The sequence below is a fragment of the Pseudophryne corroboree genome, chromosome 5 (assembly GCF_028390025.1).
Source record: "Pseudophryne corroboree isolate aPseCor3 chromosome 5, aPseCor3.hap2, whole genome shotgun sequence".
In the NCBI taxonomy this organism is placed as follows: domain Eukaryota; kingdom Metazoa; phylum Chordata; class Amphibia; order Anura; family Myobatrachidae; genus Pseudophryne; species Pseudophryne corroboree.
In genome coordinates this window covers 72,821,796-72,839,255 of record NC_086448.1, presented here as the reverse complement: position 1 = coordinate 72,839,255, position 17,460 = coordinate 72,821,796, and the positions used below count along the sequence as shown (strand labels likewise).

At 45.3% G+C, this 17,460-nt stretch overlaps 1 protein-coding gene and 1 long non-coding RNA gene across 9 annotated transcripts in view; one reads left to right on the top strand and one right to left on the bottom strand.

The window, feature by feature from the left end:
• Positions 1-17,460, top strand: part of DYNC1I1 (dynein cytoplasmic 1 intermediate chain 1) — an 837,173-nt gene that overhangs the window by 124,609 nt on the left and 695,104 nt on the right. For all 7 annotated transcript variants that reach the window (XM_063921359.1, XM_063921362.1, XM_063921358.1 and 4 more), the window contains exon 4: positions 17,229-17,343. In XM_063921359.1, coding sequence (XP_063777429.1) covers positions 17,229-17,343 — 115 coding nt within the window. The remainder of the gene's footprint in view (positions 1-17,228; positions 17,344-17,460) is intronic.
• On the bottom strand, positions 5,446-7,596 carry LOC134928787 (uncharacterized). 2 transcript variants are annotated; one of them, XR_010178012.1, is made up of 5 exons: positions 7,510-7,596; positions 7,117-7,179; positions 6,951-7,028; positions 6,793-6,864; positions 5,446-5,655 (listed from the first exon to the last, which is right to left on the bottom strand). It is a non-coding gene; the product is annotated as an uncharacterized LOC134928787 (long non-coding RNA). The 2 variants fall into 2 exon arrangements; XR_010178013.1 differs by lacking the exon at positions 6,951-7,028.

The window sequence follows — 17,460 nt, the reverse complement described above, 5'->3', positions numbered from 1 at the left end:
CACTATAGGTTGGTTCATATGAAACGAAGACACCACCTTAGGTAAAAATTGAGGACGAGTCCTCAATTCCGCTCTATCCACATGAAAAATCAAGTAAGGGCTCTTGTAAGACAAGGCCGCCAATTCTGACACGCCTCGCAGATGCCAAGGCTAACAACATGACCACCTTCCAGGTGAGAAATTTCAACTCCACCGGTTTAAGGGGTTCAAACCAGTGTGATTTAAGGAACTGCAACGCCACGTTCAGGTCCCATGGTGCCACTGGGGGCACAAAAGGAGGCAGGATGTGCAGTACTCCTTTTACAAACGTCTGGACTTCTGGGAGAGAAGCCAATTCCTTCTGAAAGAATATTGACAAGGCCGAAATCTGTACTTTAACAGAGCCTAACTTTAGGCCCATATCCACTCCTGTCTGTAGGAAGTGGAGAAAACGACCCAGATGGAAATCTTCCGTAGGAGCATTCTTGGTTTCACACCAAGAGACATATTTCCTCCAGATACGGTGATAATGTTTTGCCGTCACCTCCTTCCTAGCCTTTATTAGAGTAGGTATGACCTCCTCCGGAATACACTTCTCCGCTAGGATCCGGCATTCAACCGCCATGCCGTCAAACGTAACCGCAGTAAGTCTTGGAACATGCAGGGCCCCTGCTGTAACAGGTCTTCCCTTAGAGGAAGAGGCCAGGGATCTTCCATGAGCATCTCCTGAAGATCTGAGTACCAGGCCCTTCGAGGCCAGTCTTGAACAAAGAGTATTGTCTGTACTCTTTTTCGTCTTATGATCCTCAACACTTTTGTGATGAGAGGAAGAGGAGGAAACACATAGACCGACTGGAACACCCATGGCGTTACCAGAGCGTCTACTGCTATTGCCTGAGGGTCCCGGGACCTGGCACAATACCTCCAAAGCTTCTTGTTGAGGCGTGACGCCATCATGTCTATTTGAGGAACTCCCCAGAGACCCGTTATCTCTGCAAAGACTTCTTGATGAAGTCCCCACTCTCCTGGATGGAGATCGTGTCTGCTGAGGAAGTCTGCTTCCCAGTTGTCCACTCCCGGAATGAAGACAGCTGACAGAGCACTTACGCGATTTTCCGCCCAGCGAAGAATCCTGGTGGCTTCCGCCATCGCGACTCTGCTTCTTGTCCCGCCTTGGCGGTTCACATGAGCTACTGCTGTGACATTGTCTGGTTGAATCAGAACCGGTAGGTTGCGAAGAAGATTCTCCGCTTGTCGAAGGCCATTGTATATGGCCCTTAGCTCCAACACGTTGATGTGTAGACAGGACTCCTGGTCTGACCACAGTCCCTGAAAATTTCTTCCTTGGATGACTGCTCCCCATCCTCGGAGGCTTGCGTCCGTGGTTACCAGGATCCAGTCCTGAATGCCGAACCTGTGACCCTCTAGAAGGTGAGCACTCTGCAGCCACCATAGAAGAGACACCCTGGCCCTGGGGGACAGTGTTATTTTTTTTATGTAATTGTAAATGGGACCCGGACCATTTGTCCAGAAGATCCCATTGAAACGTCCTTGCATGGAACCTGCCGAAGGGAATGGCCTCGTGAGTTGCCACCATTTTCCCCAGAACCCGAGTGCATTGATGAGCTGACACTCTTTTTGGCTTTAGTAGTTCTTGGACCATGTTCTGGAGGTCCTGGACTTTTTCCAACGGGAGGAAAACTTTCTTTTGTTCCGTGTCCAGTATCATGCCTAGGAACGCTAGTCGAGTTGTCGGAACCAACTGTGACTTTGGTAGATTGAGAATCCACCCATGTTGCTAAAGCACTCTCTGAGAGAGTGACACGTTCTCCAGTAATTGCTCCCTTGATCTCGCTTTTATCAGGAGATCGTCCAAGTATGGGATAATTGTGACTCCTTGCTTGCGCAGGATCACCGTCATTTCCGCCATCAACTTGGTGAAAATCCTCGGGGCCGTGGACAGCCCAAACGGCAACGTCTGAAACTGATAATGACAATCCTGTACCGCGAATCTCAGGAACTCCTGATGAGAGGGATATATGGGGACATGAAGGTAAGCATCCTTTATGTCCAGTGACACCATAAAATCCCCCCCTTCCTGGCAGGCTATCACCGCTCGGAGAGATTCCATCTTGAATTTGAATCTTTTCAGGTACAGGTTCAGGGATTTTAGGTTTAAAATGGGCCTGACCGAACCATCCGGCTTCGGAACCACAAATAGGGTTGAATAATACCCTTTTCCCTGTTGGCTCAGGGAAACCCTGATAATCACTCGCTGTTGACACAGCGTTTGAATTGCAGCTAGCACTACTTCCCGCTCTGGGGTAGAAGCTGGTAAGGCCGACTTAAAAAATCGGCGAGGGGGCACCTCTTCGAATTCCAGCTTGTAGCCCTGGGAGACTATTTCTATCACCCAAGGGTCCACTTCTGACTGAATCCAGACTTGGCTGAATAGTCGAAGGCGTGACCCCACCTGTGCGGACTCCCGCAGGGGAGCCCCAGCGTCATGCGGTAGACTTAGCGGAAGCCGGGGAGGACTTCTGCTCTTGGGAACCAGCCGCAGCAGGTGTCCTCTTGCCTCTACCCTTACCTCTGGCGAGGAAAGAGGAGCCCCGACCTCTTCTGGATCTATGCGACCGAAAGGACTGCATCTGATATTGTGTTTTTTTTTTTTGCTGTTGGGGAACAAAAGGTAAAAAGGTCGACTTACCCGCGGTAGCTGTAGAAACCAGGTCCGCGAGGCCGTCCCCAAACAATACATCACCTTTGTAAGGTAAAACCTCCATATGCCTTTTTGAGTCTGCATCCCCCGTCCATTGGCGGATCCATAAGGCTCTTCTTGCCGAAATAGCCATAGCATTGGCTCTTGAACCCAGTAATCCAATGTCTCTTTGAGCGTCCCTCATATATAAGACTGCGTCCTTAATATGAGCTAATGTTAACAAAATTGTATCCCTATCTAGGGTATCAAGGTCAGCTGACAGTGTATCTGTCCAAGCTGCTACTGCACTACATACCCATGCCGACGCAATTGCCGGTCTAAGCAAAGTACCAGTATGAGTGTAGATAGACTTTAGTGTAGTCTCTTGTCTGCGGTCCGCAGGATCTTTGAGGGCCGCTGTGTCAGGGGACGGTAGCGCCACCTTCTTGGAAAGGCGTGTCAAGGCTTTGTCCACTGTGTGAGAGGGTTCCCAACGTACCCTGTCCTGTGTAGGGAAAGGGTACGCCATAAGAACCCTTTTGGGAATCTGCAGCTTCTTATTTGGAGTTTCCCATGCTTTTTCACATAACTCATTAATTTCATGTGAAGGAGGAAAGTTTATAACCTGTTTCTTTCCCTTAAACATGTGTATCCTCGTGTCGGGCACCGAGGGCTCATCAGTGATATGTAAGACATCTTTTATTGCAATAATCATGCACTGAATACTTTTTGTCACCCTGGGGTGTAATTTTGCTTCATCATAGTCGACACTGAAATCAGAGTCCGTGTCGGTATCTGTGTCCCTTATTTGTGAGAAGGGACGTTTCTGAGACCCCGACGGGTCCTGTGAGTCGGTACAATCTGTAGATTGATTACCTGCCGACGCGCTGGACTCTGCTTTGTCCAGCCTTTTATGCAGTGAAGCTACACTAGCATTTAACATATGCCACATATCCATCCAATCCTGAGTCGGCACCGCCGATTGAGACACCACTCATCTGTTCCACCTCCTCTTTGGATAAGCCTTCCGTTTCAGACATGCCGACACACGTACCGACACCCCACACACACACAGGGATATAGCTATGAGGGGACAATTCCCTAAAGCAGGCCCCTTGGAGAGACAGATAGAGAGTATGCCAGCAAACACCAGCGCCAAACTGACCCAGGGAAAAAAAACGAGATAGCGCTTATATATATATATATATATATGTATCTTTAAATCATCCGGCACTCCTGATATGGGAAAAAGAACAGTGGCCTGGGTGCCCTTGCTATGTTTGAATAGTCCCTCTATTGCTCACTTTGCTTTCTGCAGCATTTTATGCTCTTTTCAGCCATGTAGCACACAAGCAGCGGCAATAAATCCTGAAGACGAGACTAGGTCTTGAAACGAGCCGTTGAGAATTTGCCATGCTGCACATTTAACCATTGCTTGACCATGTAATTTTGTCATGGATTAAAATCCTTTTTTCAGTAACCTGGAGTGACGTGCCATTTGCTTATTCAGCAATAGAGGGACTATATATATATATATATATATATATATATATATATATATAGATTTCCCCCACTCACTGCGCCAAATATGTGCCCCCCTCTCTTTTTTTCAGCCCTCTGATGCTCAGCAGGGGAGAGTCCGGGGAGCCAGCGTTCTCTGCAGCCTCTGTGGAGAAAATGGGGCTGGTTAGTGCTGAGGGATCAAGCTCCGCCCCCTCGCGCGGCCAGCCTCGGTCCCGCTCGTAAATTTGAAAAAATGGCGGGGAACTGTAGCCTAACTACATGCTTTAATGCCCAAAACGATGTTTATTGCTGCCCAGGGCGCCCCCCCTGCGCCCTGCACCCATCAGTGCCCAGTGTGTGTGTAAGTGTGGGAGCAATGGCGCACAGCTTCCTGCTGCGCGCTTACCTCATGAAGATCTGAAGTCTTCTGCCGCCTGACGTCTTCATATGTCTTTCATACTCACCCGGCTTCTTTTTTCCGGCATCTGTGAGGAGGATGGCGGCGCGGCTCCGGGACGAACCCCAGGGTGAGACCTGTGTTCCGACTCCCTCTGGAGCTAATGGTGTCCAGTAGCCTAAGAAGCAGAGACCTTAACTCTTAAGAAGTGGGTCTGCTTCTCTCCCCTCAGTCCCACGATGCAGGGAGTCTGTTGCCAGCAGAGCTCCCTAAAAATAAAAAACCTAACAAAATTATTTTTACAGAAAACTCAGGAGAGCTCCCTGTAATGCACCCTATCTCCTCTGGGCACAAGATCTAACTGAGGTCTGGAGGAGGGGCATAGAGGGAGGAGCCAGTGCACACCATACTAGAAAGTTCTTTTAGGTGCCCATGTCTCCTGCGGAGCCCGTCTATACCCCATGGTCCTTACGGAGTCCCCAGCATCCTCTAGGACGTAAGAGAAAAAAACATGAGAACATATATAATTGTTTGTGTGGTATTAGATTCAGCAGACTGTGTTTGTCTATTGTTGTGACTTAGATGAAGATCAGAACACATTATATGACCAATTTATGCACAAAACCAGGAAATTCCAATGTGTTCACATACTTTTTCTTGCAACTGCATACACACACACACACACACACACACACACACACACACACACACACACACACACACACACACACACACACACACACACACACACACACACACACACATATATATATATATCTACAGGGTCGCCTACTTTGAGTATAACACTTGTTTTTGACCAAATTTTCTTCTATAAAGACAACACCGTTTCTTAATACAACCAGAATAACCATTAATAGCATTTATTTAAAACATGAGTTTTAAAACCATTAAAACTTAAAAAAAATGTATTTCTTCAATCAAATACACTATTTTAACAGCTGAAATTCTTTAATTAACAATGTGCCTTTCAGGCTAGGTGTTTCTGTTCATTTCAGACGTAACAACTTGCATGTCACCCAACGTGTTTCGTCCAAATTAACTTCATCAGGGGTGTCTTTAAAAAAGGATATACAGATTTAAATAATATTACAACAATCACAATAATCCACATCGTTAACTCATTCATTTTACATTAATATAAAATCTTAACACAGATTATCTGATTTAAATGCTATTTAATTTATGTGCATATTTCACAGGTTATGACTGCTTAATTCAATCAATTTACACAGTAATTGTTTACAGGACTCTAGGACTGAACTTCCAATGTATGTATGTATATATATATATATATATATATATATATATATATATATATATATTATTCCAATTCAGCCGGCACTCCTTGCTATAATAACAACTGGTCCCGGTGCAAAACAATCCAGATACCTTCACAACAAGCACGGCACTCCAGGGACTCGTATGCAATCACCTTTAATGGCGGTGTTTTAAATCAACATGTTTCAGGGCCTCAGCCCCTTCGTCAGGATATAGAAACCAGAAAAATGGAGCACTCACCAGTCTTTATCCTTAAACATATATCAGTTTATTCTATGGACAGCATAATGTCAACTGCATGTTGCAGCCAGCAAGTTTTCCTCAAACGTTTTCGGTCACATACAGACCATCATCAGGAGATTCCAACAGATCTATAGCAAAAGCTGTCTTATCCATATTCCAAACCATCAGCCATGGATAAGACAGCTTTTGCTAAAGACTGGTGAGTGCTCCATTTTTCTGGTTTCTATAAGTGGATGCCTATGAGCATTTGTGGATGACACCCCAGCGGATGATTTTCGTTATACGTGAGTGCGACCTAATCTCATATATATATATATATATAAAAAAATTCTTGAAGATAAGAGGAGGAACAAGTAGAAGAAAGAAGAATAGTACATCGGCATATATAATGGTTAAAGTTCACCAATAGTTTCCATTTTTAATAAATTTGTTTAATTTGATTAACTTTTAATATTTATAAGAAAAATAAAATAAAATGAAGCATATATTTTCATTTCTTGTGTGTAATTTCTGTCTCAAATGTCTTACTTGGGCATAATATTACCCATATAAGTCAATGGTCACACATGATGGTGCTCAATTTGTATTTAAATCACCCCATATATTTTTAAGAACATTACATCAATACATGTTGACACTTTGATGGCCATCTGCAGATTATTTTACTTACTTCTCTCAGGTAAAGTTGTTCTTACTGGTTTTCCCAAATAGGACTGATTCCTCTGGGCCAAATACGTTGTTCCTATTTTTAAACAATGTATATTAATGAAAAATTAATCACGCTATTGTTAACTGATATTTTAAATATTGAGAATTCATAGTACTCACTCGGACCACTTATAACATCTTTGACATTTTTGGTGTGGGGAATTTTTTGGGATGGATTTCCAAAATGCCCACTTGAAACTACAAATTTAATTAATAAGTAGTTTTACTACCTCATCAAATTTCAATTATACCTCAATTACCATATTTAAGACTCTAATGTACTTACTATTTAAATACAATGTGCTGTGCACCCGTCTGTATTTACTGTAGATTCAGTCAAAGTGTAAATCTATTGAAACAATAATAAAGTTCTATTTAGTGTAGAGCTTTCCAATATTAGTGCTTTGACATTTAATAAAAAAGGTTTTATAAACCTATATGTATATATACCTACATATACACATCTGTGTACAAATATACATATTCCTTTACTCTTAATGTGCACAAATTATTACTAATTATTATTTATCTCCATTTAAACGTGTTATTGAGAAAAAAAAGATTTTTTTTCCCTAATACAACTTTCCATTTTCATTTATAATAAATGATATGTTATTAGTGTGGTAATTACATATTACTTATTTGTGAATAAACCAATCCCTTAAAAATACCAACTAACCTTATAGCAGAATTCTCTCTTGCTCCTTTCACTTTAGCAGTCCTTTTGGCAATGAAAGCCAAGAATCTGGCTGCTCTATTTATACCCCTTTCCTTTCTATGGGGGTAATTCCAAGTTGATCGCAGCAGGAAATTTTTTAGCAGTTGGGCAAAACCATGTGCACTGCAGGAAAGGGGGCAGATATAACATTTGCAGAGAGAGTTAGATTTGGGTGGGTTATTTTGTTTCTGTGCAGGGTAAATACTGGCTGCTTTATTTTTACACAGCAATTTAGATTGCAGATTGAACTCACCACACCCAAATCTAACTCTCTCTGCACATGTTATATCTGCCTCCCCTGCAGTGCACATGGTTTTGCCCAACTGCTAACAAAGTTCCTGCTGCGATCAACTCAGAATTACCCCCTATGTTGTCTTTTACTTAATTACGTAATTTCAATTTCTACTTTAAACTATCTTTTGCACCTATAACTCCAGTGTTTAAACCTTTTCTTTAACATTGTTTATGCTATCTCCTATATAATAGCCCAGATCTGTGACTTTGTGCTTCATTTGCTAACGCTGGGCGGAGTCACAACACTGGGCGGAGTTAGTCAAATGAGTCACAGATCTGGGCAAATCTATAGGAGACTAGGAGCAGAAGCAGATGGTATGGGCATGGCATAGGCAGGGGTGCATACCTCCCAGCTTTCTTTAGGCAGAATGAGGGACACACGCACGGCGAAAAGGGAGCGTGGCCAACGAAAGGGGGTGTGGCTTCGCGGGAGGACCTGCTATTGCGAGCCACGCCCCCGTTTTCATCAGTGAGGGGGCATGCCCAGCGCTCTGTGAGGGACGGATTATGAGTCTGGGGGGCCCAGGGCACTTGAGTCATCTCATTGCTGTGCCTGCTGTGGGGTTGGGGGCGTGGCCTAATCGCGGTACGCGTGGCCACGCCCTCTTATGCAAATTCCGGGATTTCTTTTTTTTTAAAGGGATTTTGGCCCCTCAGCTAGGGGTAAATCCAGACCCCCCCCCCCCCCCCTACACACACACACACACACACACACACACCAGCACAGGCAGAAAAAAGCAGGGAGGCTTCTGCCTCCCTGCAACACCACAGACCTGCCAACACGCAGCAGCGTGTGCTGACTGTAGCACAATGCTGCTGCTGTTACTGGCAGGACGGGGGAGCTTCAGAGCTGGGACAGAGCTACTCCAGCCGGGGCCCCCTAAAACTGTGGGGCCCGCGGTACGTACCCCCTGGGCCCCCCCCCCTTAATACGGCTCTGCTGCCGGACCCCCTCTTAATCCGTACCCCCTGATGCCCCCTCTCCCTCTGTCTCCACTAAACAGACTCCTGTACTCGCTGTACTAGCAGAACAGCGAGTACAGGAGCTTCCCAACTGCCCCCCCACCCCCACCTCACCGTGGGACACTGCGGCCCGCGGGTGGGACAGCGGGACAGACCCAAAAAAATTGGACTGTCCCGCGAAAATCGGGACAGTTGGGAGGTATGGGGGGGTGTGAGGGGGTATGCCATACAGACAGACGGGCACCGGCTCACTGTGTGCTTGACCCCCCACATCAGCATACTCAGCAGGGGCTCTCTGGCGCAGAGGAGCATCACTTTCTGGCACACTCCACGCTTCTTAGCTGCAGTTTTGTGGGGCACCTGCCGCTGTGCAGGTTCCGTACCGCCTCTGTTATCTCCAGCCCCAGCAACCCCACCGCTACCTGCAGTGAGGTGCACCCAGCTCCTCACACTTTAGCCGGCGGGCAGCGCTGCAGAAGTCCACGCTGCTTGCAGGCTCCGACCCCCTCCTCCCTCCAGCCGCAGCGTCTCCTGGGGGCTAACCAGTCACTCCCAGTCTCCCCTTACCACAGTGCCCGGCAGCCGCGAGGTCTGCGCCGCGTGCATGCTATGACCCCCTCCTCCCTCCAGCCGTAGCGTCTACTGGGGGCTAACCAGTCACTCCCAGTCTCCCTTACCACAGTGCCCGGCAGCTGCGAGGTACGCGCCACGTGCATGCTATGACCCCCTCCTCCCTCCAGCCGCAGTGTCTACTGGGGGCTAACCAGTCACTCCCAGTCTCCCCTTACCACAGTGCCCGGCAGCTGCGAGGTACGCGCCACGTGCATGCTATGACCCCCTCCTCCCTCCAGCCGCAGCGTCTCCTGGGGGCTAACCAGTCACTCCCAGTCTCCCCTTACCACAGTGCCCGGCAGCCGCGCGAGGTCCGCGGTGTGTGACTGAGGAGGGGGGAGGGATGCGGACGGGCAGAGGAAGCAGGACTCCAGCCTGAGAGAGTCAGCCATGCCAAGTCTCCACCAGCAGCAGATCCCAACAGGTTGGAGTGGAACAGCAGCAGCCAGCAGCAGTGACTCCGGTAAGACACATCTGTCTGTCAACACTGTTTTGTCCCTAATACCAATCTCTCCCATGCCCTGTGTTCTGTCATGTCCCTGTCACCCCTGGCCTTGCCCTGTCACCCCTGGCCTTGCCCTGTCACCCTTATCTTGGTCCTTTCACCCTTATCCTGGCCCTGTCACCCTTATCCTGGCCCTGTCACCCCTGTCCTGGTCCTGCCGCCCCTACCCTAGCCCTGTCACCCCTATCCTGTCCCTGTCATTTCTGTCCTGGCCCCGTCGCCCCTGTCCTTGCCCCGTCACTCCTGTTCTGACCCCGTCACCCCGGTCCTGGCCCCGTCACCCCGGTCCTGGCCCCGTCACCCCTGTCCTGGCCCTGTTACTGCATACCCTCCAACTACCTTTTTGCCAGGTATAGTACCCGCAGCGCCTCCAGACCCCTCCCCAATGCACCACACCTCCGCACCTTCCCCACCACCACATGCGGCACTCCACCCCTCCCCCACACGCTGTGTCTCCAGACCCCCTACACCACCGGCGGCTCCCACTCCGCCGCCCCTCCACCACCCACAGCACCTCCAGACCCCCTCCACCATCCACCCCCATATAAGTCTCCCCCACACCTGCCCCCCCTCCACCCGCAGACACCCTCCTCCATCCGCGGTCCCCCCCCCTCCCCCACCCATGGCACCCCTGCACCTGCCCCTCCACCACCTGCAACGCCTCCGGACCCCTTTCCCCATCCGCCGCACCACCTGCACCTTCCCCTCCCCCACCCACGGCGCCTCCGGACCCCCTACCCCACCCCCGCCCCTTCCCATCCCACAGCACCTCCGGAACCCTTCACCCATCCGCAACATCCCTGCACCTGCCCCTCCCCCACCCATGGCACCCCTGCCCCTCCCCCACCTGCAGTGCCTCCGGACCCCTCCCCCATCTGCAGCCCCCACTCCTCTGTCCCTCCCCCACCCTCAGCACCTCCCGACCCTTCCCCATCCGGCCTCCCCCTGCGCTTCCGCCCCCCCCCCCCCTCCACCCGCAGCATCTACAGACACCCTCCCCCATCCGCAGTCCCCCCCGCACCCACTACATTCTGTACATCGTGCCCTGCAGGTGCTGTTCACGCCATCGCAAGGGGCTGCGCCTCCTTCACCATCGCACACCCTTTCATTGTGCAATATTTACCCACTAACAAAGGAATGCAGGTAATACTCCATATAATACAAATATTGAACCCCAGAAAGGCATGCAGGGGTTAACGGGGCGTAGCCCCTTGCGACGGTGTGAAGAGCGCCCGTAGGGCGCGATGAAGCACCTAGTATCTAATATTCAAATGGTTTGTGGGGTTAAATTAATCTTTCTGAGGTAAAAACTGAGCCATCTCGTAATGGACCACTTCCTTATAGTGCCCAAAGCCTCTATTTGATATAAAGCTATACTCCATACTGTGGCTGCACATGCGTTATGACCCGTATTATACCGTAATCATGATCTATTTAGATCCTCTCCTGGTGGTCTAGTGGTATTAGTCCCCCTATTGAGGTCAGTGTCAGCCGTGGACCGGAGACTTTTACAATTATCATGGCTGGCGCTGTAGTCCGCTGTTGACAGCGGTCTCACCTTCACTTCCTGGTTGCATTCCAGGAAGCGTTGGCGATGCGGTCCACTGTCTCTCATGGTATCTCCTTTATTTCCTGATTCGTTCGCGCATGCGCACTTGTAATTCCTTTTTAGATTATTCCTAAATTCTCTCCTAGTGACGTGATTGCACCGTTTTCAAGTAGCTTATTTATTTTAGTTATATTTAATCTAACTGTCGCCCATCATATTTATATAAATTACGTATAATTCGTATTTTTAATGTGTATATATATATATATATATATATATATATATATAGACCACAGATGTAACCTAATTTGATGCAATTTTAATATTAGAAAAGGTCAGATTCCCATACATCTGTATTTTTACCATAAAATTCTACAGATGGCCATCACACCATCACTCACAATAACAGTCAAATGCTTAACAGTTTGTTTTCAATCTGATTATAACATACATAATTTTTATCAACAGTTTTTTAGTCAATAATTTTTTATATATTAAATAAGCAGTATAATATGGTCCTACTGATCTTATTAGTAATATTGGACATTCTGACCCATAATCTTATCTTTTTCTGAAGGGGTATTCGCATGTTAATTTTCCAGCATCTATCTATTTGGATTACTTATTTATTTAGTGAAGATTATTTCTGGAAAGGACATCAGATAAAGGAGACTATATCTATCCCTTCATTAAGACCTCTAGGTGTTAAAAGAGTCTAGCGAAAAAATCCAATATGATTCTTCTAGATAATTGTAATTCTCTATTTCCTCCCCGAGGGTCTTCTTTAACCTGCTCTAGTATAGTGAATTTTAACTTTCTTACATCTGAATTGTGCTTTTTCATAAAGTGTCTTGGAAGATTATGCATTAATATTTTGTTCTTAATATTCCTTAGATGCTCGAAAATGCGTATTTTGAGGGCTCTCTTAGTTTTCCCTACATAACTTAAACCACAACTACAAGTTATTCTGTAAATTACAAAGGTTGAGTTGCAATTCAGTTGTTCTTTAAATCTATGTTCTTTTTCAGTCCCCAAAATTTTTACAACCGGGTACCTTTCCATGTGTTTACAAATCTTGCATTTATTGCAAGGATAACAACCTAGTTTTTTGATTAGGAACTTGTTTTCTTCCTTATCAGGTATTTCTTTTATTTTCGGAAGTACGCTTGGTGCCAAGATACTTTTCAGGTTTGAAGCTTTACGATAAACTATAAACGGTTTCTCAGGAAGGTGCGGGCCCAAAATGGGATTTTTTAGTAGTATCCCCCAATGTTTGTTGATTACATAGTAACATAGGCCCTCATTCCGAGTTGTTCGCTCGCAAGCTGCTTTTAGCAGATTTGCTCACGCTAAGTCGCCGCCTACTGGGAGTGAATCTTAGCTTCTTAAAATTGCGAACGACGTATTCGCAATATTGCGATTAGACCTCTCTTAGCAGTTTCTGAGTAGCTCCAGACTTACTCGGCATCTGCGATCAGTTCAGTGCTTGTCGTTCCTGGTTTGACGTCACAAACACACCCAGCGTTCGCCCAGACACTCCTCCGTTTCTCCAGCCACTCCCGCGTTTTTCCCAGAAACGGTAGCGTTTTTTCACACACTCCCATAAAACGGCCAGTTTCCGCCTAGAAACACCCACTTCCTGTCAATCACATTACGATCACCAGAACGAAGAAAAAAACGTGAGTAAAATTCCTAACTGCATAGCAAATTTACTTGGCGCAGTCGCAGTGCGAACATTGCGCATGCGCACTAAGCGGAAAATCGCTGCGATGCGAAGAAATTTACAGAGCGAACAACTCGGAATGACCCCCATAGTAACATAGTATCTAAGGTTGAAAAAAGACAATTGTCCATCGGGTTCAACCTATTTGTGGTCTCCTATGCACGATTATTTTGCATAAAATTTTGACTGAAGTTGCTGACTGCCGTTCCGATTAACCCCTCTTTTTTATAATAACCATAGTGCGTGACTATGCCCCGTAACCCTGGATATCCTTATCCATTAGGAATTTATCTAACCCATTCTTAAAGGTGTTGACTGAGTTGGCCATTACAACTCCCTCAGGCAGGGAACTCCAAACACGTATCGTCCTTACCGTAAAAAAGCCTTTACGCCGTATTGTGTGGAATCTCCTCTCCTCTAACCTGAGCGAGTATCCACGAGTTCTCTGTGTTGATCTAACCAAAAACAGGTCCTGCGCAAGATCTGTATATTGTCCCCTTATATATTTGTAAATGTTGATCATGTCCCCTCTTAATCTCCTCTTTTCCAGTGTAAACATGCCTAGTCTTGCAAGCCTTTCCTCGTATTCCAGCGTCTCCATACCCTTAATTAGTTTGGTCGCCCGCCTTTGAACCTTTTCTAGCTCCAGGATATCCTTTTTGTAGTAAGGTGCCCAGAATTGTACACAGTATTCAAGGTGTGGCCTCACAAGTGATTTATATGACGGGAGTATAATACTCTCATCCCTAGCATCAATTCCCCATTTTATGCATGCTAATATCTTATTAGCCTTCTTTGCTGCAGTCCTACTTTGGGTACTACTGCTTAGTTTGCTATCAATGAGGACACCTAAGTCCTTTTCCAGTACAGAATCCCTTAATTTTACCCCATTTAGTAGGTAGGTGTTATTTTTGTTCTTGTTACCACAGTGCATTACCTTACACTTGTCTGTATTGAAGCGCATTCTCCATTTCGCTGCCCAAGCTTCTAAGTTAACTAAGTCATTCTGAAGCGACTCTGCATCCCCCTCCGCATTTATAACTTTACACAATTTGGTATCATCTGCAAAAATTGACACAATGCTCTCTAGACCTTCTGTTAGGTCGTTAATGAAAATATTGAACAATAGCGGTCCTAATACTGAGCCTTGCGGCACACCACTTAGCACTTCAGTCCAAGTTGAAAAAGATTACTATTTTGATTTTCCCATTTTCTTTGTATTGAGTTATAAATGGTTTTCCCCTGACATCTTTCATCTTTTCTTCAGTCTGTTGAGTTAGGAGTGAAGCTCTATCTTTTTTGAATGCTCTGTTTTTATCCTGTTCTATTCTGGAATTCTCATACCCTCTTGTTAGAAATTTATCTGCCAGAACTTTTAATTTGGAAATCCATTCCAAAAAATTCCCCACACCAAAAATGTCAAAGGTGTTATAAGTCGTCCGAGTGAGTACTATGAATTCTCAATATTTAAAATATCAGTTAACAATAGCGTGATTAATTTTTCATTAATATACATTGTTTAAAAATAGGAACTACTTATTTGGCCCAGAGGAATCAGTCCTATTTGGGAAAACCAGTAAGAACAACTTTACCTGAGAGAAGTAAGTAAAATAATCTGCAGATGGTCATCAAAGTGTCAACATGTATTGATGTAATGTTCTTAAAAATATATGGGGTGATTTAAATACAAATTGAGCACCATCATGTGTGACCATTGACTTATATGGGTAATATTATGCCCAAGTAAGACATTTGAGACAGAAATTACACACAAGAAATACAAATATATGCTTTATTTTATTTTATTTTTCTTATAAATATTAAAGGTTAATCAAATGAAACAAATTTATTAGAAATGGAAACCATTGGTGAACTTTAACCATTATATATGCTGATGTACTATTCTTCTTTCTTCTACTTGTTCCTCCTCTTATCTTCAAGAATTATATATATATATATATATATATATATATATACATTGGAAGTTCAGTCCTGGAGTCATGTAAACAATTACTGTGTAAATTGATTGAATTAAGCAGTCATAACCTGTGAAATATGCACATAAATTAAATAGCATTTAAATCAGATAATCTGTGTTAAGATTTTATATTAATGTAAAATTAATGAGTTAACGATGTAGATTATTGTGATTGTTGTAATATTATTTAAATCTGTATATCCTTTTTTAAAGACACCCCCGATGAAGTAAATTTGGACGAAACGCGTTGGATGACATGCAAGTTGTTACATCTGAAATTAACAGAAACACCTAGCCTGAAAGGCACATTGTTAATTAAAGAATTTCAGCTGTTAAAATACTGTATTTGATTGAAGAAATACAATTTTTTAAGTTTAATGGTTTTAAAAGTCATGTTCTAAATGAATGCTATTAATGGTTATTCTGGTTGTATTAAGAAACGGTTTTGTCTATATAGAAGAGAATTTGGTCAAAAACAAGTGTTACACTCAAAGTAGGCGCCCCTGTAGATCATTTTCTATATATCCCTATTTTCTTGGCCCAATCCCGGCATAGGGCTATCTTCAGGGTTTTAGCAGCCGATTTTACCGCTCTAACTATCCTCTTAAAGTGAAAGGGGTTAAAAGGGATACAAGCGCAGTGTCGGTAACAAAAACAACTATATATATATATATATATATATATATAGAGAGAGAGAGAAAGAGAGAGAGAGAGAGAGAGAGAGAGAGAGAGATATTTGGATATGCAGGCACTCACCAGTAAATTCCAACAGGTATTTATTAATAACTCACAGAGACATAAAGACGGTGTGTCGACGTTTCGGTCATCTAGTGACCTTCTTCAGGACATCATACAGGGACATCGGTCGCGGCCGTGTTTTGCTGGTTTTTGATTTATTTGTGACGTTCTAGGTAGAGATATCAGGATTCGAGTCACATTATAGCATTATTGTCCATATAGGCTTTATGTCCTTGTTAAGATAGTTGTTTGTGTGCAGAAATTAGTGCCTTTTGCGGCACTTCCTGTGGCAATTACTGGTTGGGAGTGGCTTGGGCCTGTCTCTGCTATTTAAGGGAAGCCTGTGTGACATATGGTGAATGGTGATGCACTGGACAGTTGTCTTCCTGATGTCCCTGTATGATGTCCTGAAGAAGGTCACGAGATGACCGAAACGTTGACACACCGTCTTTATGTCTCTGTGAGTTATTAATAAATACCTGTTGGAATTTACTGGTGAGTGCCTGCATATCCAAATCTCTATATACTGGCCTATGGTCCTTTGTGGAGCACCCCATCGTTGATCTTATCAAGTCTGGAGTGTGGATTTTACTGTATATATATATATATCAGACTCTCGAGGAAGATGTGAAACACACGTTAGTACTATGCCTTATTGGACTTAAACTGTTCTGATAAGAATCTTGTTGTGCTTTGTTTACAAAGTTTCCATTTACAATCTTGTCTTTGGTACCTGATACACAGGTCTCTGTACCCTGTATAGGAACATTCAACACCTGCTTTCTTTATATAGGGCCTAATTCAGACCTGATCGTAGCCGTGCAAAATTTTGCGAGGCTACGATGAGTTACTCAGACATGCGGGGGGACGCCCAGCACAGGGCCCCGCATGTCAGGCCCTACCCCACCGCACATGTACGCTGTGCGATGCTTTTGTACTTGATAAGTAGCTCCCTACCAGCACAGCACCTGCGCACTGGCAGGGAGCAACCCGTCGCTTTCCAGGTCGCAGCAGCTGCGTGTGATGTCACGCAGCCGCCACGGCCCGCCCCCCACACGGTCCAGGCACACCTGCATTGCCCGGACCGCACCCCCTAAATGGCGGCCCAACGCCGCTGGCTCGTCCCCTCCCACCCAGCGACCGCCACTGCCTGTCAATCTGTGGCATGCGCAGTTCAGACCTGATCGGCTGCTGTGCGAAGACGCACGGCAGCGGTCAGGTCTGAATTGGGCCCATCGTCATCACATTATTTTGTATTTCCACTATCCTTGCGATGTGTATTACTCCGGTCACTTTGACAGGACTTTGTTTCATATAGGCCGAACAGCAGCAGAAGACAGAACCAATCCATGAGGATACTGACCTTGACCGCAAAAGACGGGAGACAGAAGCGTTACTGCAGAGCATCGGGATCTCCCCAGAGCCGCCTTTAGGTAATGAGCTATTTATTCTGCTTTTGGTTTTTAGAAACAATACCAAAGTCATAAGTCTACTTGATGGTGTTCTCAAGTTGATTAAATTTCCTCCTCATGGTTTCAGCTGAGACTGAA